Source organism: Sorex fumeus, unplaced genomic scaffold, assembly GCF_029834395.1.
Source record: "Sorex fumeus unplaced genomic scaffold, SorFum_2.1 ptg000030l, whole genome shotgun sequence".
Lineage (NCBI taxonomy): Eukaryota > Metazoa > Chordata > Mammalia > Eulipotyphla > Soricidae > Sorex > Sorex fumeus.
The window spans coordinates 19,053,649-19,078,379 of NW_026606087.1; the positions used below are offsets into that span (position 1 = coordinate 19,053,649).

Below are 24,731 nucleotides of genomic sequence, written 5' to 3' on the forward strand. Positions count from 1 at the left end.
CAGTAGCTCACACACTGGGTGTGGCCCCCAAGACAACAACAAACCACGATACAACACAGCAGAGAAACCAGAGTTACAACTGAAATTGGCAGCAAGTTGCCGGACGTGCAGGGCATGTGTTTTCATACTTTCAGTGCAATTAACTCCCTGTGAAAGGCTGTGGGTGAGCTATAGCACTCCTGGGAATATATCCCAGAGAGGCAAAAGGGTATAGTCGAAGTGACATCTGCAATTGTTTGTTCATTGCAGCACTCTTTACAATAGCCAGAATCTGGAAAAAACCTGAGTGCCCAAGAACAGATGACTGGTTAAAGAAACTTTGGTACATTTACACAATGGAGTACTATGTAGCTGTTAGAAAAGATGAAGTTATGAAATTTACATACAAGTGGTACTACATGGAAAGTATCATGTTAAGCGAAATGAGTCAGAAAGAGCGGGATAGACACAGAAAGATTGCATTCATCTGGGGAACATAAAGCATCAAAAAGAGAGACTAACACCCGGGAATGGCTGAGATTAGTACCAGGAATTTTGCTCCATGACTTGAAGGCCAGCCACACGTGCTAGGTGAAGAGGAAGCTCAGATAGAGAAGGGAGCACCAAATAAAGGGTGTTGTGAGGACCCTCCCAGGGTGGGAGAAGCATGCTAAAAGTAGTCTATAGACCAAACATGATTGCCACTCAATGCCTCTCTTGCAAAACACAGTACCCAAAAGAAGAGAGAGAGAACAAGGGGGAACGCTCTGCCACAGAGGTAGGGTGAGATGGGGGGGATGGGGGGTGGGAGAGATGCTGGGACCCGTGGTGGTGAAGGATGGGCACTGGTGGGGGGATGGGTACTTGATCATTGTATAACAAACCCAAGCACCAAAATTTGTAAAATAAAATAATTTAAAAAAAAAAAAGAAAGGCTGTGGGTGAGGATTCCGGCAGAGGGGCAAGAGGACTCAGCCATCAGGCAAACCTGTTCCCAACAGCATGAATGGAAATACGGTTTTCTACAACTCCTTCAAATGTCTGCCCCTTTTTATTTGGCTCAGGAGACTATAATGCAATCTGTCAAATGGATGAAATAAGTAAATATTAAAGATTGGATGAAAGCGAATATTGTACTCTAACACAAAAATGACTTGATTTGAGCAGATACTTTAAATGGGAAACTTCCGTTTGAAGGCAAAATTGGTTTCACATTTTGTAACATTAATATACTGAACATTCGCTTCAGCACAGTGGCTCTGCAGATTCTTCGGCAGGATGATGCATCACTCATTGATTTCACTAACTCTCTGAGCACCTATCATGTTCCAGGTGCAGACGGTGAGAATATAGACATAAGCAAAGTTCCACAGTTGTTGTCTTGGGGGGCCACACCCAGTGTGTGAAGGCACTAGAAAGACTGTATCTGACAGATAATACCTAAAAAGACACAGAATATGCTGGGTGGTAACTGTCATAAAGAAAACTATCTGGGGCTGGAGCAATAGCACAGCGGGTTGGGCGTTTGCCTTGTACACGGTCAACCCGGGTTCGATTCCCAGCATCCCATATGGTCCCCTGAGCACCGCCAGGAGTAATTCCTGAGTGCAGAACCAGGAGTAACCCCTGAGCATCGCCGGGTGTGACCCAAAATGCAAAAAAAAAAAAAAAAGAAAAAAGAAAAAAGAAAACTATCCTTCAAAAACAGAGGTAAGTCCCCACCCTGCAAAAGGCCCTGCCTCCCGCCCACACCTGACTTCCACAGGCAACTAAATGGCCCAGCTCCAACACTGATTTCGGAGAAATGCTGCAGCTAAGCTGAGCCAGGTAAGCCCTGTCTCTGGGTCCAGGTCTCTGGAGCCTTCTCTGGAGGGGGACCAAGTCTCCCCTGAGAACCCCCCACCCCCAGCCCTACTTGAAGGCACAGAAATCCACCCACACCAGACTTCCACTGCCATGTAAGCTGTCGAAGTGGGATACCTCGCTGCTGAACCACCCAGTTCCACTCTCCAAATTTCATAGTACTGACAGCCCAGTAGGAGCACAGAGAATTAGATGGGAAGCTTGTGTAGAAACCCAGTAAGCTCAGTGAGTGAAACAGTTAACACAGAAGGCTCAACTAGCACCTAAATGTCCAGATAATTTTGGTAACACCATCATGAGATACATGTTGTAACAAGCAATATAAAATAATTTATTTTGTGCCTGCTATGGGGGTGTGATGGAGGGGGTATGAGTGGGTAACTTGGGACACTGGTGATGGAAAGGTCACTCTGGTGGGGGATTGGTGTTGGAACATTAAATACCCGAAATGATTGTTTTATGAGCGACTTTGAAAATTACCACATTTAAATAAAGTTAAAAAAACCTGAAATGAGGGACAAGAAAGACAGGACACTTTGTCAATTATGGTGCCATCATAAAAAAATTAAAAATAGAAAAAGACACAAATTCCCAAATCTCAAGAATGGAAGAGGCAGCCAGGTCACTGATTTTCTCCAGAGGGTGAGACCATCATTCAGTGGGCCACGGAGAGTCTCCCCAATGGTGTCAGAATGCTGGATACCCATGTGCATGGCTGAAAGTGAATCCCTAATCACAGCACATACGAAGTTCAAATTAGCTCAGAAACCTGTGTGTAAACTGACAAAGTGCACAGAAGGTAACTTTTGGGGAGTTCAGCTGTCCCAATGGCTTGCCTCAGCAGGAAAGGAAGCAGAATTCCATACACACTTTTATTTTAGAAAAAGACAGTAGATACAGAAAAGACTAAAAGTATAGATTCCAACATCTTAAGTATTTCATACTTTACCAGAACTCAACTAGTGGGGATTTTAAAATATAAAACAAGATGCAGATCTTGGAAAAATACAGGAAAAGAAAGTTAAAACTCTTTCATAGACTTGCTACCTAGATGCTATTCCTGCTAAAATACTTCTCCCTTCACTCTTCAGTAGATGAAACTCATTGGCTTGATTCTTGGCTGAAACCTCTCCCCGTCACTTTCCCCAGCATGCCTCCTCCCCATCACCTACTGCAAGGCCCAGTGTGAATCTCTCACTCCAGGCAAAAGCATCTGCTTGTAGCTATTTGTCCAGCATCAGGTTTCTGGTCAGGGTAGAGCTTAGGTCTTTCTTCACGTAGCTGTATACTGTATGCCCGCATGGCATAAACAGCGGAGACAGCAAGGGTGGTCTCCAGTGAGTGGCTGGTCTGCACTCTCTCCCCTTCCCTCCCCTGACAAGTCCTGAGTCTGTGTGCTGGGGATGCTGGGAACTAGGGCGGTCAGCCTCCAAGACACAGCAACCTGCATCCCACCTGCCCTAGGTACAGAAAGAGAGAATCACCTTGTTGTAGGCCAGGCTCAGATATCTCAGCTCCGGGAAGGGTGGGGCCAGTGTTTGGTTCCTGGCCTTCAGTGACTTCACAGGAAGAATCTCGAATATGGGAGGAAGTGCACATACTTTGGCTGTCTTTGAAGGGAAAAACAAGTTAAAGTCAAAGTGCCATGGTGATGAAAAATAAAACAAGGATGCTGCCAAGATCCCACAGACCCATCCTGGAGTGTGGTGATAAAAAAGCCCGTTCGAGAGGCCTGGCTGAAAGAGGCATCTCTGCCACACAGGTGTCGCCAAGGGTCCGGAGTTCTGCTTCCAAGTTCTCTGAGGTCACAAAGGGGAGCTACTTCTTCAGCATCCAGCGTTCCAGTGCAGGCCTCTGATGTCAAAGGCTAACACAGCAGGGATACGGATGTCAGTGGTTCTATGCACAAGTGCCCACCTCTACTGAACAAGTGTTTCGCCCAAACGGGCTCTTTGCCACAGTCCAGCTAGCATTTTCCCAGAGGGCAAAGGAGCAGAGTGTCTGCATGGTTACGGGCACTTTTCCTAGAGGGGAGTGAGCTAAGGCAGAGCGGCATTCTCATGGCTACAGGTGCTGCTGGGTCATTGCAGGGTCAGTGTGAGACTGACCTCAGGGTCAACTATTTGGTCAAGCAGAAAAGAGAGAATCTGGGCCCAATATCCTTAGCTCAGCTCTCTCTGACTCCTTGAGTTAGATGGTATGAACACAAGGGATTTACAGGGTAGTTGAGATAATATTCATCCAACTAGATGAGACTAGATTCTATTCCAAGTTGTGTTAATTACTGTGTAATCTTGAAAAGTCCCTTAAGTTTCACTCAATGAGCATTTACAGAGCACTGCTCTTTGGCCCTTGAAGGACATGCTCTCTGGTGTTCAATGTGTAAAGCCACACAGGTTTGTCATGGGGAGCGTTAATCAAGAACCAGTGGCAGGGGCTGGAGGGATAGCACAGCGGGTAGAGCGCTTGCCTTGCATGCACCTGACTCGGGTTCAATTTCCAGCATCCCATGTGGTTCCCCAAGCACTGCCAGGAGTAATTCCTGAGTGCAGAGCCAGGAGTAATCCCTGAGCATCGCCAAGTGTGACCCAAAAAGAAAAAAAGAACCAGTGGCAGTGCTCTGGGACCCTAGGTCTGTTCCCTCTAGCTGTTCCCTGTGCCGGCTGAGAGGCTGGAGTGGAATGGGTGGCAGCTTGCAGGAAAGTCTCCCTGGATTACTCCTCCCTGCCTGGTGCAAGGCTGCATGAACCAAAGTGGATACGTTGACTGGAGCCCAGAGGAAAGAGCCAGAGTCCGGCTCAGGGTCCACACTCAGAGCACTGGGGAGGCCTGGCTGGGCCTGATGGGGGAAAGGGCCCCAAAATGTGCACTGGTGGAGGGATGGGTGTTTGATCATTCTATGACTGAAACGCAAACATGAAAGCTTTGTAACCATATCTCAGGGTGATTCTGTAGCACTGTAGCACTGTTCATCGATTCGCTCGAGCGGGCCCGGTAACGTGACCCATCCTGGTGACTTTATTATTACTGTTTTGGCATATTGAATACGTCACAACTAGCTTGCTAGGCTTTGCCATGCTGGCGAGATACTCTCGGTAGCTTGCCGGGCTCTCCAAGAGGGGTGGAGGAATCAAACTCGGGCGGCCAGGTCGGCCACATCAGCCACGTGCAAGGCAAATGCCCTACCCACTGTGCTATCGCTCCAGCCAGGGTGACTCATATATATATATCTATATGTATATAATATATGTGTATATATATACACACACATATACAGATACATATATATGTGTATCTGTGTGTGTATATATATATATACATATACATATATTATATAAGGGCCACACCCAGCAATATTCAGAGGCGCAGGCCACTCCCAGCAGAGCTCAGCTACAAGGTCAATGGTGCTCAAGACAGGGTATTTGGGGACACTGGGGACAGATCAGGTGGTGCTCAGAGGGGCAAGCAATGCTAGGGATCCTGCACCCACCAGGCATGTGCTTGACCACTGAGCTCTCTTCCTGGCCCCTAGAGCCTTTTCTTCCTCACTTGAGGCAGCCATCATTATTACTAAATAGCATCTGAGAAAACAAGGGTGAGCCTGCGGGCCGTGTGAGGCAGGGCCTGTCCTTCAGTCACCTGCAGAGGCACACACGGACTCAGAGGCTGCAGGCACTCAACACTCATGCCATGAACGGGCCTCCTCAGGGGGATGGAGTGCGATGCCTCCCCCAACTCCAAGAACTTATTTTCGCTCATGATGAGGAATGTGCTACTCCTAGGGTCCAAGGATAAAACGGGTGCTCTAAAAAGGTGTGTGTGCGCGCGCATAGATCACCCCTGAGTGAAGGGAAAGGGGGAAAGAGAGAGAGGAGAGGCAACTGGGACAGGGAGCAAAGGGACTCAGGGACGTCACTGGTGATGTTGGCACTCAGGTTCATCGGTGGTGTTAAGGAATGATGGAGCTAAAGCTCCAAACCAGAGACAACAGCGCTGAAATCGCGAGACTCAAACTTTAATGGGCTGGAGCTAAGCCACACGGCACAGCGGTAGGGCGTTTGCCTTGCAAGCAGCCAACATGGCTGACCCGAGTTCGATTCCTCCGACCCTCTCGGAGAGCCCGGCAAGCTACCGAGAGTATCTCGCCCGCTCGGCAGAGCCTGGCAAGCTCCCCGTGACGTATTCGATATGCCAGACACAGTAACAACAAAGTCTCATGATGGAGACGTTACTGGGCCTGCTCGATAAAATCGATGAACAACGGGAGGACAGTGACAGTGACAGTGACAAACTTTAATGACCAAATTAAAAAGGTGCCCGTCAAGATGGCAGGCTGGGGCTGGGGTGGTGTGATAAGAGAGGGAACCGGAGAACACAGGGAGACGGAAGCTGACACTGGTGGTGGGATCATTGATGGAACATTGTATGTCAAAAACCTAATTATGAATAACTCTGCAACTCATGGTGCTTTCATCAAATACAATTTTGAAAGAGGGAAACGAAATAAAATAAAACTGGCACTCTTACCTCCGAGGTTGAGAATCCAGGGTAAGATGTGAATACCACCTCTGAAATGAGAGAAGCAGAACGGAGCTTGGTGAGAGCACGGAGCCCCCCAAGCCGGCGCCAGGTCTGCTCCCCTCTGCCACTCCACCGGGGCACAGCGGGGTTCTCCCAGATGGGGCCTTCGCTGCCTTCCAGCTCCCAGTGAACTGGGAAGGAGCTTACTGTGACATCCGCTAGCCTTCTGCTCTCCGAATAAAACCCAACCCCCTTTGGTCGTGCTTGAGGTCCTGGCATGATCTGGCCCAGTTCACTGTGCACTTCTGCTACTTCCCACCTTGCTGAATCCCAGCCCTGGCTGGGGACCTTCTTTCTGACTCGGCAACATGGCAGCCCTTTCTCTTCTTCAGGTTGTTGGGGTGGGGAGGAGAGAGGGGTGTCAGGAGTTAAGCCAAAGGGCAAACCAACTGATTTAACAGAGAGAAATGTATAGAGACAAGATTTAGTCAGAGGACAAGAAAAAACCTCTGTTATATTATTAGAAATAGCACAGCGGGTAGGGCATTTGCACGCAGCTGACCCGGGTTCGATTCCTCCGTACCTCTCGGAGAGCCCGGCAAGCTACTGAGAGTATCCCGCCCACATGGCAAAGCTTGGCAAGCTCCCCGTGGCGTATTGGAGATGCCAAAAACAGTAACAAGTCTCACAATGGGAGACGTTACTGGTGCCTGCTCGAGCAAATCGATGAACAGTGAGAGAACAGTACTACAGTGCTACCGTCTGTTCAAGACAGGGAATCCAGACAGCTGGTGAGAAGGAGCGGCAGCATGCGAGGCAGGAGGGTGATGCCATTCTCAGAGCCCGTAAATAGCCGAGGTGGACCCCCAAAGCAAAGCAGATGCTGAAACTCCATCCATTCAAAACGGACTTTTGAATATGCTTGTTATCATAAAATCTGCTTTCTTCCTGTGTAGACAACTCACTTTTCTCTGGCTGGTGGGAATACCTCGCCTGTTTACCAAGCAGGGGGTACTCGAAAGTGAAGGAAGCAACAATAGGGTGGCACACCCCATGATGTAAATAATGTCTCTGGTGATGGTCTGGGAAGGAGTTTGGCAAGGTCTGTGCAAAGAACACAGAAGAGTTCAGAGGAAGAGGGGCCATGGCTGCAAGTGTGGGTGCTAAACAGCGACACCCTCAGGATCTGGGGAGCCCCCACATCTAGAAGAGGAACACCAGGAGCCGTCTGGAGGCCTGACCTGCCCCTCCCTACACCCTCAGGAAGCAGCTCCAGAAACCAGAACCTGTTTCTGACTGGGGAGTTTTCAACAAAAAGAATAGTCAAGGATCTCCAAATAGCTGAGGAAAATTAACAGGATGAAAAATAGGAAACATCAAAAACAGAAGAACTCAAACTGAAAAAAAATGTGAACAAAAATGAATCATTTGGATTCCCTGAGGAATATAAACACTACTTCACTCCTAAAACAAAAACAGGTATGTGTGTTTGTGTGTGTGAATCTAATCCAGGGCATCACACATGCATAATATGTCTACCACTAAGCTATACTTCTGACCCCAAAGCATATTATTATGGAAAGAAACTATAAAAAATTTTGTGATTTTAAAATATAATCACCGGGAGGCAAGATGGCAGCCCTGCAGCAAATGGCTGTCAAGAGATGCATAAATGTCCTTGATTCATCAATCAAGCAGAGGTTTTTGGGTTTTTTTTTTTGCAACATTTATTTCTACTTCAAAATGGACTTTTGAATTATGCTTGTTATCATAAAGTCTCTTTTCTTCTCTTCCAGGTGGCTATCATTGCAAAGCTGAGTTTTCTTTGACATCAGATGGGAGGATGATAGCATGTGACCATCCTTCTATAGACATTTCTTATGAGCACATAAATACACCCCCTGAGCAGACCCTCAGCATCATAATGAAGAAACATATGACCAGGTACTTCAAACCAGATTACAAGAATGCTTCAAGAAAGTACCCAAGATGGAACAACTTAGCAAAATGTTTGTTATAACCAAGCACTGTTGGTATTTTCAGACAGAATCATAGATATTCCAAGAAACTGGACCATCCAGAGAGATAGTACAGTTGGTAGAGCACTTGCCCCACATGTGGCTGTCTCAGGTTCAACCTCTGGCACCCCTTGTGGTCCTCTGAGCCTGCCAGGAGTAAGGCCTAAGCAAGCTGGGTGTGGCCCCAAACAAAAAGACACCAGACCCTCGAGACTTGAGATTGAAGTTCTCAGGAATCAAGGAGAAAGATTATTCTTAGCCTCATTGGACATCTGAGGAAACATGACTTGCTATGTTTACTAATGTTATGTAGTTAAAATAAAATAGTGTCTCACACAAAAGTAAAATATTACCAAACAAACCAAAGACAATCCATATGTTAGATATAAGAGGTAATAACATAAGTAGAAGATGAAGCTGACTTTCAGAATATAGTAAAAAAAAAAAAAGCTCAGATAAAAAAAACTCTAGAGTAGAATGGAAAAGAGGGCTAAAAGAGAAACACAAACTTCCCGTATCTGAAGGAATTTCAGAGAGTTACTACAGAGAGAAGCAGAAGGAGGACATTTTTTCCAAGATGAAGAAAATTATGGCTTTGATTGAATCAATCTTTCAAATCCCTAAAAAATAAAAGTGAACAAATTTTATACTTAGGTTCATCCAGATACAAAATTCTAAAAGATAAAGAGAAATAAGAGTCCAGATCCTCATTTACCGTCGGTGGAAAGTCATCTGGTGCGGTCTCTGGAGAACCCAGATAGGAGACTGCTTAAAAAAGTAAGAACGAGCCTGACTAATTGACTTGTATTTGGCCAACCTGGGTTTGTTCCTAGAACCTCATAAGGTCCCCTAAGCACAGCCAGGAGTGATTCCCGGAGTACAGAGCCAGGAATAACCCCTGAGCATCACTGGGTGTGGCCCAAAAACCGAAGTTTTTTTTTTTTTTTAAGGGGGATAAGAACAGAGTTCCCTGGGCGGGAGTGAGAGCACAGTGGATAAGGCATTTGCCTTGCACGTGGCTGACCTGGGTTCAATTCCTAGCATCCCACATGGTCCCCTGAGTACCACCAGGAGTAATTCCTGAGTGCAGAGCCAGGAGTAACCTCTGTGCATCGCCAGGTATGACCCAAAATGAAAAAAAAAAAAAAAGAACAGAGCTCCCATATGACCCTGTGATTCCATTCTTGGGCATCTACCCTACTACAGCACAATTTACAATAACTGAGATCTGGAGATAACCCAAATATTCAATGGCAAATAAGTGAATAAAGAAATTGTGGTAAATACAATAGGAATACAACTCAGCTATAAGAAAAGATGTAATCCCCGAGCCAGGAATAAGCTCTGAGCACTGCTGAGTGTGGCCCCCCAAACCAAAAAAAATTAATAAAAGATTGATGAATTACATCTCATTACATTTAAGAGCTTCAGTTCATCAAAATTCACTACCAATAATAAAGAACTATAGGCTGGAAATAATTTCTTTTGTGATATACAGATAGACAAAATATTATGTCCAGGATATATAAAAAAACTCAAATCAATAACAAAGCACCAAAAAATAAATAGAAGACTTGAATAGGCACATCCAAATGAGGATACCAAAGCAAACCAATAAATATATAAAATGATAACTAAGAAATGCAAATTAAAACCACAAAGAGATACCAACCTCCAAAATAGATAATATTTGAAAGACTGAAAGTGAGGATGTGGGATCTAGAGAATAAAATAAACCTCTTACATTAATAGTGGAATAAAAAAAAATTCGTACAACCACACTGACAAAATGTTTAGCTCTCTGCTAAATCTAAATGTACTTTGAAACTTGATGACTGATCTATTCCATGCCTTGCTCACACCCAACAGAAATGAGAACCTTCAAAAGACAAGGAAACCTTCACAGCAGTATTATCCATCACAGAAACCAGAAATAACTAAAATGTTTATCAATGTAAAATAGATATTTTTAAATTGAGATATAAATGGACTTAAGTCAGAACGAGAGAAAGAAAGATCTACTGATCTGTGCAACATGAATGAGCCTCACAGGCTTCATGCTGAAGGAAATAAATCAGACATGAAAGAGTACACACTGACTGATTCTATACAACATGAATTTCAGACCAGGCAAAAGCCAGCCGATGGCAACATTGATGAGAGTGCTGGTTATTCTAACAAGAGGATTAGGAGCATATCGCGGGGGACACTATGAATGTTCAGTTTTGTAATAGCACAGTGGTTAAAGGACATCTCTATATACATATATAAATTCAAGTTTCATACACAATTTCTATATTCTTCTCTGTGCAAGTTGTTTTACATAAATGGGGCTGGAGTGGTAGTCCCACATGCAAGAGGCCTACATCCAGTCCCCCAATCTACATGGTCTTCCAGTACCACCCAGAGCAATCTCCAAGCACAGACCTAGGAATAGTCCCTGAGCAACACCAGGTATGGCCCCCAAAGAAACAAAAATTTAAAAATTAAAATAAACTTAGCATTTGAACCAGAGAGATAGTACAGAAGGTAAGGCACTTGCCTTGCACCTGCCTGGCCTGGGTTCAGGTCCTGAGCAGTATTTGGTGTGACCCCAAACCACCCCCTGACTTCCCCACCCTGCCCCACTAAAAAAATAGGCTCTAGAAACAGGCACATGTATGAGAAGAATTTTGGTTGATGACAGGTGACATTTCTTTCATTTCCGGCCTCTAAATGGTGTCATGTTGACGTGGAGCTCAAGATTCAGTGAGAACCAGTTTCAGAGGACAAGCAAGCAGGCCAAGGAGGGAAGGAAAGAGGTTAGAAAGAAAAAAAGTTCAGTTTGACTATCTCTGGAAAACCTTACTTCTGAGTTTCTTGTTTTTGATGAAGTGCAAAAAAAACCAAACAAACCCACTTTAAACCAGTTTGTGAAGTCAGGACCCGTCAGAGAATCACTGGAATTATTTCTGAGTGTGACTCTGCCTCACCAGCCCGACAGTTTAAGGACAGCAGCTCCCCAGGGAGCAGACTCGGAATAACGCTAAAGTTGATTCCCACCACCGAGCTCCCATCCTGGAGGAGGGATGTCACTCACCTGTCCGGTCAACATCCTTTTTCATGGGCAGTACAGTGTAATCTGGCTGCTCGTCTTCAGCCTCGTACGTCCACGACTTGGAATGCAGCACAGACTGGGACCCACTGTGGGCACTGCCCCTGCCTTCCACCCAGTCCACCGGGCTGCTGCGGATCTGGACCTGCTGTAGGTACGGGATCCGGGAAATCCTGTTTTGCTCCAGGCTTAACTTCTTCAGTCTTCAATTAAGGAAAGTGAATACAGAATCACAGCAGTAACGATACCTCAGGGGCATTTACCAAGCAACTTTAGGGTAAGAGCATGGAATTCGGCTTGAACCCTTCCCTCCACCCTCCTTTAGGTGATCTTGGGTCAATGACTTAGCCTTGAAGGGCCTCACTATCTCTGTCATTAGAATGGGAAATTTTTGTAACTCTCTTGAGGTTTTCAAGAAGATTTGATGAGACCGTATTTTTAATGGTCTTGCACAAACTAGTGTGCAGTAAATGAATCGAAGTAAATTTTCTAGGGAACCAAGGCATAACCAATTAAATGCCGGGATTTAAATTTACTTTTACCAAACAAGCAGAATGCAGCAGGTCTCTCTTTCAGATTCTGGGTTTTGGGTTTTTATTTATTTTTTTCTGTTATTGGTCCTCTATATCAATTGGACTACGATCTGAGGGTCTGAGATAGTCCAGGTATTAGGGCATTTGCCTTGCACATGGCCCACCCCGGTTCAATCCCTGACATCAAATACGGCCCCCAGAGCAGGCCAGGAATAATCCCTGAGCACAGAGCCAGGAGTTAACTCTTGAGCACTCTACTATCTAAAATTGATACCTCCTCTGACCTTGACCCTCATCTCTCTTTGCAACTTCTAATCTGGTCACTTGACCAAAAATGTCATCCCTGAGTCCTTGCTTTTATGGCTGAGCTGGGGCTCAAAGGGAGGAAAGGACTGACCCACGGCCACAGAGAAGAACTAAGTGTGGGGTCTCTGGGCTTCTAGAGTAGGTCTGAGGCGCGAGCAAGACTGGGGCTTAGAGGGGTCCTCCAGAGAGAGGCTGGTGGCTTTACCTCCTGAGCCCAGCTAGGCTGGAAAAGCAATTGGGGTTGGAGAGCTTGTTGTCATCCAGCATTAGTGTCTCCAGCGCTGGGAACCTCAGGATGTACCTCTTGTTTGTCAACGAAGTTACGGAAGCCTCCCTGCGAGTGCAAAGACCTTGAGTAGTAAGCCAGGGCTCTGCCATCCCCAGGGAGCACTGGGGAACAGGGTTCAACCCAGGGGCCTGCCGGGGTCGGAATTTCACTGAGGTCCCTGCGGAGAAGGGCTGGGTACATCATTTCCTCCCCAGCCGACCCATCCCCCCCGACTCCATTCTCATAGCTAGTCTTCTCCCTGGAGAATTGATAGCACAATTTGGGGTCAGGGCAGATGCCCAGGATCAATAAGCCTCAGCGCATCTAGAGACAAAGGCCTGGGTCATAGCTTTGTGCTGCGACGGGTAAGGTAGCCGGCCCTGGTGCAACTCTCTGCTGTGGTGAGTTCCTGCAGTATATGTACACCAGTGAGGCGCTGGCGCAGCTCTTAGACTCAATTTCCAGAAAGTTGTAGCATCTCATCAACCAACAGTAACGTGACTTCATGGACATCTCTGGATGGATGAGGTCATGCATTTCATGCCCAGGGAAGCAAATGAACTGAATCAGGTTTCCATTCTTCTTGCCAACTCCAGGCCCTCCAGACAGCAGGATAAACAAACAGGGACATTGAATTCCAAACACCAATACAAGCAAAGAGGTATGCATAGAATAGGAGGAAGGAATGTGTCCCCAGAGCCCACTGCAGTCCAGAACCCGTCTCACTGGCTGAGAGGCCTGACATAGGTCGTCCTGGAACAGCATGATGGACAGGTGGGAGCCAGCCCCTCTCCAGCGGAGGAAAGATCACAGCCTGCAGGAAAATGACTTGCCTGCATTCTCCCCACAGCAAAGTGGCAGAGCTCAAACTCAACTCCCAAAGGCCCCTTGCAGTACCCACCTCTCACCCTACCTGCAAGCCCCATGAGTGAACGGGTAGGAGGATGAAAGGGGAGCTTTTATTGGGTCAAGAAAGAACCAGAAAAGGTAGACAAAAGTCAATCAAAAGTCCAGATGGAATTTTAATAGCACACTAAGAGCCAGGAGCACTTTACTGGTGAACTTAGAGAGGAGATGCAGAGGTCAGTCAGGAACCCTCACGGGAATTTAGAGTACTGAGTACAAAGAGGAGAACACCTCCCCCACCCCCCTGAGTTACTTACAATCCTGAGGAGGGAGGTCGACACATGGGGACCCCACAGAGGGAACAATGCTAACATGGAGGCAGGTGCAGAGCTTGCTAGAGTTACCTACTCAGGGGGAGAAGGTTCCAGAAAGAGGAGATAGCTAAACTATTCCACGAAGAATGGAGAGGCAACTAAGGGGGCAAAAGAGGGAGAGAAATCCTCTCTTTGTGGACAATATATTTATCCCCAGATAATATATTCTGGGGCTGGAGTAATAGCACAGCGGGTAGGGTGTTTGCCTTGCACGCGGCTGAACGGGGTTCTACTCCTCCATTCCTCTCGGAGAGCTGGCAAGCTACTGAGAGTATCCTGCCTGCACCGCAAAGCCTGGCAAGCTACCCATGGAGTATTTGATATGCCAAAAACAGTAACAACGGATCTCACAATGGAGACATTATTGGTGCCCGCTCGAGCAAATCGATGAATAACAGGAGGGCAGTGCTAATATATTCTGGGGAAATCATGTTTCCCCTCACAGGGCCCAGAGAGACACAGGCAGCTCCCATGTAAAGAAAAATGGGCAAGTCAAAAGAATAGCACGTGGGGACGCTCACAGCCATGGTGCCCAGGCTGGTCCAGAGATGTGGTAGGGCATGCTGTGCCCTCCAGAGCCACAAGACTCCCGAGAACTCAGCGTAGACGCCCTCTTTGGTGTTACTCCCTGCGGTCCTGCTCCTGGACTTCCATAAATAATAGCCATGACAGTTTTGACCAAAAATGACACAGATGAGTTTCACTTTTAGAACGGGCCTTGGTGGCATGAGAGGCGGGAGGTTCCAAGTCCAACGGCTAGAAACTCCCAGAGAAGCACGAAGACTTTGGTTCCTAGTCTTCACTGTCAATGAACAACTTTCTTCCTTCACCTGAAAGAACTCGAATTCTAAAAAATTCCGAGTCATTGAAGGAGGGTATACAGAAGATCTGCTGATTTATGGGCCAGTCTTTCTTGACTCCAGTGGAACAGCTACGAAACAAACCCTTAACAAATTTCTCCCAAACTCCATCATGGCTAGGCTGGCTCTGTCCTCTCTCTGGTGACAAGTCACACTACTTTGCCTTCAAAATGTGTCAACCTAATGACAAAGTAGTTTCATGTTGGTCTCTGAAACAGGTCTTAAAATAGAGGGGCAGCCAGTCGGTGGGGGTGAGGACAGTGGCAGGGCAGAGGGAGACGGCGGGCCTGCCCACAGAACCCCTTCCGCGGCTGTCTGGGGGGAAGTGCACTTTGAAGAGGCCACAAGTCATTCAGGAGCGGAGAGGCTGAGGTTTCCAGCTGTTTAGAGGTGCTATTTTTATTACACCTTTTGGCAGAAGGAATTAGTCCCATCTAAAATAGGATCAGTTTAACTTGTTCTTTCAGAAGCCGAGAGTGTGTTCGAGTGCTCTGAAGCTGGAATGGGCCGTTGTGGCTCATATTGAAAAGAGCAAGGAAGGAGATGAGGCGCTTGGGCCTTGGGTTCTGGTGCTGCCACCGCCGGCCTTCCTCTGTGACTGCTAGCTGGTGCTAAGACACTCTGGACTCTCGCTGGGCTGAAAAAACGTATATATTTTTAAATTTTACATGATGATGCTTTGGGTGGGTTTAAAAACATGGTTCCACAGACCATATCCAGGCTTACAACAAACAAGGAGAAGGGTAGCAGCCATTCTGTTCAGATGGAAGATCTGATTCTGTGACAAGGGACAGAAAGCCCATTATGCAAACATAGAATGCAGGAGACATTCTTGGATAAAATATGTAGCGACTTTGAGGGTGTGGGGATGAGAGTCTGGCAGTGCTCAAGGCTTACTCTTTGGCTCTCCGCTGAAGGATCATTCCCGACAGAGCTCAGAGAATCGTGTAGTGCTAGGGATCTAACTCTGGTCAGCTGCATACTAGGAAAGCTCCTTACCTGCTGTACGAACTCTCCAGTCCTGAACTAGGTGCCTATTAAACAGTGAATGCCTCCTTAGGTGTATTACTTGGACGGGGATTAGGAAAGAGGAGTTGCCATCCCCCTTTGCTCCCCAACACCAAGACTGAGAAAGCTGGGCTGGAGTGATAACACAGTGTTTCCCTTGCATGTAGCCGACCCGGGTTCAATTCCCAGCATCCGATATGGTCCCCTGAGCACCACCAGGAGTAATTTCTGAGTGCATAAGCCAGGAGTAACCCCTGTACAACTCCGGGTGTGACCCAAAAAGAAAAAAAAAAAGACTGAGAGCTGATTTGTGTGGTCCCAGAGGGGAAGGAATTGGCCTAATGAGAAAATCAAAGTATCAGGTGTCACACAACCAAGCAGGAGAGCGATCTAAGACGGACAACATCAGCACAATAGCCTGACCCACGCAGACAACAATCTAATAATGTGATCAGGCCCAGAGTGGAGAGACAAATAGTTCAACATAGCTGAGATTTAGCCTGGAACAGAAAAAGGCCGAGAGGAAGAAGAAGTAGGCAGAGTCGGGTTACACAGGCCTGGGCTCAAGGCTAATGGATTTATCTTTAGAACTCAGAGAAGCTGCTGAAAGATGAGGCGAGACAGGCCAGTGATAGAATCCGGCGTGCATTTCACATTTCCTGTTCTGGATGATGGGAGGGCTCTTGAGGCCCTGATAAAATAAAGACTGACCCTTGGCATGGTGGGCAACAGAAAAGGATCAAGTTTGAGAAAGAGGATGAAAGGACAGTTCACAACATCTGGTGAATCTGAATGGATGTATAGGGAGAAGGGAGGAAGAGTTCAAGCTGATGCCCAGATTCTGGCCTGGAAGGAGGAGGGCCCATCACGGAGGCCAGGAATACAGGAGCAAGAGATCTTGGCATGGCCACTGTGTAATGCATTTAGCATAAATAAGGTATGCAGGCAAATATTTCAGAAGACAGAAGTGAGGCAGAGAAATAATTTAGTCTGTGAAAGAGATGAGGACACCAAGAAAGTGGAAAAAGATCAAATAAGCCAGTGAGTAAAAAGTAGAAAAAGTGGGACCACCAATGCTTAAGAAGAAAGAAATGATCATAGAGGAATCCACAGGGCAGACAAGGGGGAAGAAAATAGCAGAAATAAAACATGTTGGAGTCTCGAGCTTTCAAAGCCCATGGTTACAGCTGCAGTCTGATGCGAGCACAAAGACATCTTTCTCCCGGGCTGACAGGGAAGGAAATGGCAGTGCAAAGTGGTGGACGCTTGCCCTATGTTACAGAATGAGGATTTCCAAAGAAAACAAGGATGTTGAATCAAAATACAAAAAGAAAAAAAGTCATCACTTAAGAAGATGTCAAAGATATGGAACCAGTAAAGAAGTGGCCTGCCCAAATCCCAGAGACCAGTACCCAGGATGGCCCAGGGCTGGCACCTGCCTTTCGGCGTAAGGCTGGAATCAAACCAGCCCCACCACACAGGCTGAGTGTGACTCCAGTGGCCAACTAAAATGTGCAACCCCCAGAAAGCACTGCATGTGAGCCCAGGAATCATCACAGCAACAAACGGGACAGGAAGGAGGAGGAGGTGGGTGCCAGGAGACAAAAACAGAGTACAGGAAGTAACTTTCATTTTAAGGACACTTGCTGATCTTGTTAAATCAATAGGTGAGGCATCTATTGGGAGATTCCCCAAAATCAATGAACAGAAACCCCAGGTCTAAGGAGATGTACCCTCAGGATTGTGAGGACCGTATGAACCCCATCCCCTTCATAGGTCTGCAGGGGGTGGGGGAATACATTAGGGTGGGGGGGACCAGGAGCATCTATCTGGAGAAAAGGGGACAGGAGGAGGACAGACAGGTCCTCTTGTAAACTGCAGCCCAAATCTGCATCGTCAGAGCCCAAATGAACAAATATCTAGTTCATTTAATTTAGTGTAAAAACGGTTTCATACTGAGACTAACAAGGCACCTGGCCAAAATAAGTGGAAAGGTTTACCATACAGCAGACTAAATAACAGAGACCAACGCTCCCTTGAGTATAGACTAGAAAATCCAGACAAAATATATATGTTAAAAGGAATCTTCTTTAAGGCATCTGGAAACTAACATGCTGTGAAAAATTGGGGGGAGAAGATTAGAAAGAAGGAAATGCAAATGTTCACACATCATTTGGGGCTACTTTTTCCCTAAACTCAGAAGTGGCAGAGAGACTGAGGAGCAGAGCCAAGATTCTTTCACCCTTGCTAATACATGGGCCAAAGCTGGCCAAATCTCTCCTGCATTAGGTTCCTTGAAAGGAACCCAGAGGACCAAGTGCGCACGGAAACAGCATCGCTCTAGCACTAGCTTCAGATAGCTTCAGAACAGCAAAATGATTTGGAATTATTAGTCCCACACACACATCTATACCTATCTATATATCTATCCTTTAATAACAATGAAAACGCCTCTAAATCTAGCAAGGACAAAGTGACTTAAGTTATCCCAAGAAAAAGTCTTGAGCTTTCATTCTGTTTCCTGACTACTAAAATTTAGGTTAAAAAATAACCAAAAATTAAAAGCTAATTTTTAAAAATGCGGGCTGGGGAATGAAGCAAATACTTCGCAGGTGGGAACCCTGAGTTGGATCCCTCATACCTCCTGGTCCCCAAAGCAGCCCCTGGGTATTGCTTGGTTGAGCCAACACTCCAAATAATCTTTTCTAAATTTTAAATAAAAGTTCAGTTCCTCCATCACATGAGCCACATTTCAGGTGCTCAATATAACTAATAACCACCATATTGGACAATGCAGATAGAGAAACTTACAGAAAGTTCCAGTGAGCACTGAGCTGTCAGGCCTTTTTAGAATTACTTAGGCAGTAGCTGCAAGTGGGGACTAAGTTCTAGAGACAAGCAAGGCACTGTGGTCTGTCCCTCAAAATGGAAGACTCTGAAAGTCAAGCAGAGAGATGGAAAATTTAACCTATGAAAGGCCTCAGGGAGCTCAACAACCTATTTTGTGGTTCTCACCAATTCCTAAATATATGATTAGAATAGACAGACCAAGCAGCAGACAGAATAACCACATTTGTTCATTGACAACAATGTGAGGGCTCATAGAGTTGGAGGGCCAAATGATTCTCTAAAACATTTGCTTTCAGAAGAGAATACAAATAAATTTTAAAAAACTGCAGAGGCCTGAGAGATAGTACAGAGGTCAGTATGATTGTCTTGCACATGGCAGACTTGAGTTTAATCCTGGGCACCCCAAAGATTCCCCCAAGCCCTATCAGAAGTGATCCCTGAGCTCAGAGCAAGGAGTAAGCCCTAAGAAAGGGTATGTCCCCCTCCCCCAAAAAAGAGAAGTCTGCAACCCTGAGGTTAATTGCAGGGATTGCTGCTGTCGTAAAGACCTTCTAGAAGACCCTAGGGATGATGAGTCCTATGACATCCCTGATTAGCTGGTGTATTTGGCTTCTGTAAAAGTCAAGACTTGAAGAAATGATCATAGATTATTTTAAATTCGGTCCTACACAATTATGTCCTGTTTGGGATGATAAATTAAATGGCCCCTTGGGGTGTGGGAAAAGCCTGTTGTGGACACCAATTCTAGAATCACTTTAGAACAAAGGTGTTCCTTTCCTTTGAAGAAGCAATTTCTGGCTTCCGACAGAACCTCTGCAAAGTCTGAAATGTGACCGCAGGACACCAAGTGTCCCTGCTTAGCATGAATGGAATGCATAGCTCTGAGATCAGGCTAGGAAAACGGTGTGAGTGAAGATGACATATGCTTCAGATGTGCCTCTTCTTTACCAAACTCTCTCTCTATTAATCCGCAGCTAAGGCCCCATGAGCATCGGATGTAGGGTAAACACCTCCACCCGTGTTTATAAATGACTGTGCATGACATGCTGAAACTAGCCAGAAACAGAGTCCCTGTGTTATACCTTCACCCTGGAGGAGGCTCTGGAAGAGGGGAGAGAAACACGCCTGAGAGAGAAAACTTAGAGCATCTACCTAATTGTCCGTCTCGTTTTGAGAGAGAACCAGAAGGAAAGCTCTATACTGGTGCATGGGCAGCGGCTAACAGTTTCACTGGCTAGTCAAAGCTAGCAGAGAAAAATACTATAAAATTATTGCCATGTAAGTCTGAAGGAAACTTTATGAACAGGCCTCTCAGAATGGGTGGAGGGTGTGAGGGTGACTTATGTCCCAGCCACTGACAGAGGGACACGAACAGAATGACCCGTGCTGTGTCATTGCGCCTCTTTCCCTGGAGCCCCCAGTGCTTGTGAAAGGCCTTGGCACATAGTACCGAGAGAGAGAGAGAGAGAGAGAGAGACAGACAGAGAGACAGAGAGAGAGAGACAGAGAGAGAGAGACAGAGAGAGACAGAGACAGAGAGAGACAGAGACAGAGACAGAGAAAGACAGACACACACACACTGAGACAGAGACACACACACGTGCGTGCACACAGAGACAGAGACACACATACACAGAGAGAGAGAGACAGAGACAGACACACACAAAGAGACAGAGAGAGACACAGAGAGAGAGAGAGAGAGAGAGAGAGAGAGAGAGAGAGAGAGAGAGAGAAAAGAAAAGTGACTGCCACAGAAGCAGACAGGGAGCCGGGAGTGGGAGGAAAACGGGACGGTGGGAAATGTACAGTGGTGAAGGGATGGGTATTAGAACATCATATGACTAAAACCCAATCATGAACAGCTTTGTAACTGTGTGTCTCTGTGATTCAATAAAATTAATTAATTTAAAAATAGACAAAAGGGGGCCGGAGTGATAGCACAGTGGAGAAGGCGTTTGCCTTGCACACAGTCAACCTGGGTTCGATCCTCGGCATCCCATATGGTCCCCAGAGCACCACCAGGAGTCATTCCTGAGTTCAGAGCCAGGAGTAACCCCTGAGCATCACTGGGTGTGACCCAAAAAGCAGAGAAGGGGGGGCCCTTGGCAGCAGAGATGGAAGCAATATACTTCCCTCCCTCCCGAAAGCATACCCACTTCCACTCCTGCTGAGCCCTAGCCTGGGAAGGAGTTGAAGGCTGGTCCCAGTTGGGAGATGACTCCTGGGGATACCTCCTTCCTAGAGGTGCTTTTGCTCCGTACATGATTAATTTTGACTATAGAATTGCATTTCCTCACCACAATGTTCTATCAGCGGAGTTACAGAATGTTTTATTCCTTTATCCTGGTTACCTCACACAAATATCCAGTATATTTCACATACCCTGAAACACAGTTCATGCAAAAAAGGTGCGATTCAGGCTCACAGATCTGGGACCCACCTTGTCCCCTCCATCATGGCACATTTTTTACATTTATCATGCAGAAATAGCTCACACAAAAGACTGCTAAAGCAGGGCTTAAGAGATGGTACAGCAGGTAGGTAGCTTGCCCTGCACACAGTTGACCCGGAATTAATTCCCAGAATCCCATATGGTCCTCTGAGCACTCCCAGGAGTGATTCCTGTGTGCAGAGTTAGGAATAACTCCTGAGCACCGCTGAATATGGCACAAACACAAAAAGAAAAAGACCAGTAAGGGGCTCCTGACCACTTATTTATTATACTAGTTAGAAGACTAAGCTTTGTGAGCCTGGGGTATTGATTTGTAGGATGGGGTATTACATAATCCAATGACAATTACTGCTGTTTTTCTCATGACCAATGCATAACAGTATAGGAATTAATGAACGGAAATAAGCGCAAATTCTCTTGTGATTTACCCCACAATCTGCTCATATTAATTTTTGAATTTTACTCCTGTAACTCTGAGGTTCCTCAAGAGGAATAGTTCCACAACAGACACAAGAATGATGGCACTTAATTGGAAGTTGGTATTTTCACTGGCCTTATTCTACTAAACTGGCGTGGCAGGGCACTTTTCCTGCCAAAGGACATTTATAGTTATAACATAATCAGTGAACCATGGCCATCAAGAAGCATTCATGTCTGTCCTGTCACAGACCAGGCTCAGGTTATGCCTCAACAGTACGCAGGCTGGGTGTTCCACAACCCCCACTCCCCCCCCCACACACATACCCCTGCACTAAACCAATAGGCAGGAAAAGTGCTATTTAAGATATTGGCGGGGTGATTGGTTGTCAAAAGTAGATCTGATTGCTGCTACACCCTGAAGGCAAAAGTGACTGTGTTCGAAATTGAGGGAATTGGCTGATGCTCCTCTTAGAAGCGTCAGGTCCATTCCATTAGTCAAAGCTAATGGAATTTTTGCAAGTTGAGAAAATTTCTGGATGGGGGGAGCGGAGAGGGACAGCTGCACGATAAGAAGAGCATATTTAATGCCACCGAACCGTGCGCTTGGAAATGGCTACGATGGCAAATTTTATTATAAGCAACATGATGTATTTTATTAGTTTTTAGGAAAGTTTGTGGAAGACTTCAGCAAGCCAATCAAAGCCATCCTTAATGGACGCAAGACTCTTCAGGATGGACGCTCAGGATCTTACATCAGTGAAAGAACTCTGGCCAGCTGCGGTGCTGGCCATGGGCCAAGGGAACTTAAATAGGGAGAGGAAGAAGAATTCATACACATGTTCTATGGCCTCTGGATCAGTTAAGGCCATTGTAGAAAATATGTATTTTCATGTTTATTTTCTTCCTCGCTTGTTATATGTGCCTTTGTATATATGTGTGTGTGGGGGGGTGTAGATGAATATGTATGTAGAATGCAGCGGTACCTGGATTTGCAATTTATTTTTAGGTTATAAAATACCCAAGTGGGATTGGAACTTGAGAGAAAAATGATCCTCACCAGAGCAGGCTACACTGACTCATGGAAATATCCCCTCTCTTTATAGAGGGGGTGAATGGATCTTCAGAGGAAAAGGGCATTTTGCTGTAGAGGAGACAAGACTGGGACTGTCATTGGATGGAAACGAAACATAGGAAGGAAAGATGGCGTGTCTCCAGGGTTGGACAGTGGTGGTCATCACCGACTTGCTTGTAGCCTCCACTCCTGCCGCGCCAGATGTGCTGTCTGTTGAGAGTTGGAGTCACCCACTAGGCGACATTGCCCAGACTCACTTTCTAACAGGTGCCAGCCAGAAACAGTCAATGAATTTGATCCCCAGCACCCCAGAGGGTCCCCCAAACCCACCAGGAGTGATGATCCCTGAGCACAAGTCAGGAGTAAGTCCTGAGTACTGCTGTGTGTGGCCTTGAAAACCAAAACCAAACAAACAAACAAACAAACCCTGCCAATGGAGCAACAGTACAGCAGGTCAGGAGGTAGGGCACATGCCTTGCATGCTTCCAAACCCGGTTCGATCCCCAGCACCATATATGGTCCCCTGAACTGTCAGGAGTGACTCTGAGTTCAGAGCCCAGAGTCATCTCTGATCTCTGTGAGTGTGACCCCCAAAACACAAACAAATAAACAAAAATCATAGAAATAGCCAATAGAAGCCACTGGTGAGAGACCAGAACGTCAGACAGGGACATGTCTTTTGCCCACCTTTCCCCTTTACTGTTGCTGTGATAAGTGGAGCTCAGGCCTGCATGTGTGGGGTTGTTTGCTCTATCTATGTGGTTCACATATGTGCTGAGAGGGAGACACACTAATGGCCACGGTGTTCGCTCATCTCTAGCTGCAGTCACTGGGCCGAAAACTTTAACTATGATACTGCACATCCTGGAGAGAGAGAGAGAGAGAGAGAGAGAGAGAGAGAGAGAGAGAGAGAGAGAGAAGGGGATCCCAGATGGCAGAACTGCAAGACTGTGATGGGTGCACACAGGAGTCCAGGGGTACTGAACTCATGGCCTCATGCTTACAAGGCAGGTGTTTTTGCCACTGAGCCATCCCAAGGTCCCAGAAGCACCTCTCTGATTTGGTTTCTAAAAGCATTTCTGGCAGCCGCAATGCTGCAAAGATACCACTAGTGACTAATGGAGTCTGTCAGCAGAGGTGCCTGCCCATTTCCAGCAGTCCAGAATTACACAAACGACCCCTCTCAAAGCACAGAGGCAGAGGTGGACTGTGGACCCCAGACAACAGCTTGGTTTCTGATTTCTGGCGATCAGCCCTTCTTCTCTTTGTCTTATTCCCACACTCTCCTTCTCCATTTTGTTCTTCTAACCCGCGTTTGCCTTGCACGCGGCTGACCCGGGTTCAATTCTTCCGTCCCTCTCGGAGAGCCTGGCAAGCTACCAAGAGTATGCTGCCTTCAAAGCAGAGCCTGGCAAGCTCCCCATGACGTGTTCGATATGCCCAAAACAGTAACAAGTCTGACAATGGAGATGTTACTGGTGCCTGCTCGAGCAAATCGATGAACAACAGGAGGACAGTGATACAGAACAGTGCTACAGTGCTACAACCCTTTGCCATCTCTATAATTAATTCCCTACGTTTATTACTAGTGCTATGGAGGTGAACGAAAAGTATTCTACTCATTGTGTATCTCTTAGATATAAGGGCAATTTAGGACCAAAGTATATGTCTCTTCTAGGTTTATTTATAACTGGACCTAGTTTCAGCTTTTTCTTAAAAATAATCTAAGCTCGGGACCAGAGTGATAGTACAGTGGATAGGACACTTGCCTTGCATGAGGCCAACTGAGTTGGATTCCTGGAATCTCATATGGTCCCCTGAGCACCACCAGGAGTGATTCCTGAGTGCAGTGCCAGGAGAAAGCTCTCATCCTCACCAGGTGTGGCCCCCATACGAAACAACAACAAAAAATAATTTAAACTAAAGATGTGGAATCAACCTAGGTATCCAACAACAGATGAATGGATTATACAGATTTGGCACATATACACAATAGAATACTGTGCAGCTGCAAGGAATAATGAAATCATGCAATTTGCAGCAACCTGGATGGAACTGGAAGATGTACTGAATAGACAGAAAAAGAAGGAAGAACACAGAATGGTCCCCCTTATCATGGTACATAGAACAACTGGATTGGTGGGGGCGGGGCGGCAGCAGTGTCTAGATCAGCCTTGACACCAGGATATATGAAGGAGAAGGACAGAGAAGGAAAGAAATTGAGGGGGCAGGGCACCACTGGGACATTGATGGAGGGAAGGGGACAC

At 46.3% G+C, this 24,731-nt stretch overlaps 1 protein-coding gene across 1 annotated transcript in view; it reads right to left on the minus strand.

Moving 5' to 3' along the window:
* The window catches only part of XRRA1 (X-ray radiation resistance associated 1), a 77,084-nt gene that overhangs the window by 12,490 nt on the left and 39,863 nt on the right, over window positions 1-24,731 (minus strand). Inside the window, exons 9-12 of the mRNA XM_056115870.1 lie at window positions 12,520-12,648; window positions 11,461-11,678; window positions 6,370-6,410; window positions 3,327-3,452 (exon numbers count right to left, since the gene is read on the minus strand). Of these exons, the coding sequence (XP_055971845.1) occupies window positions 3,327-3,452; window positions 6,370-6,410; window positions 11,461-11,678; window positions 12,520-12,648 (514 nt within the window). The remainder of the gene's footprint in view (window positions 1-3,326; window positions 3,453-6,369; window positions 6,411-11,460; window positions 11,679-12,519; window positions 12,649-24,731) is intronic.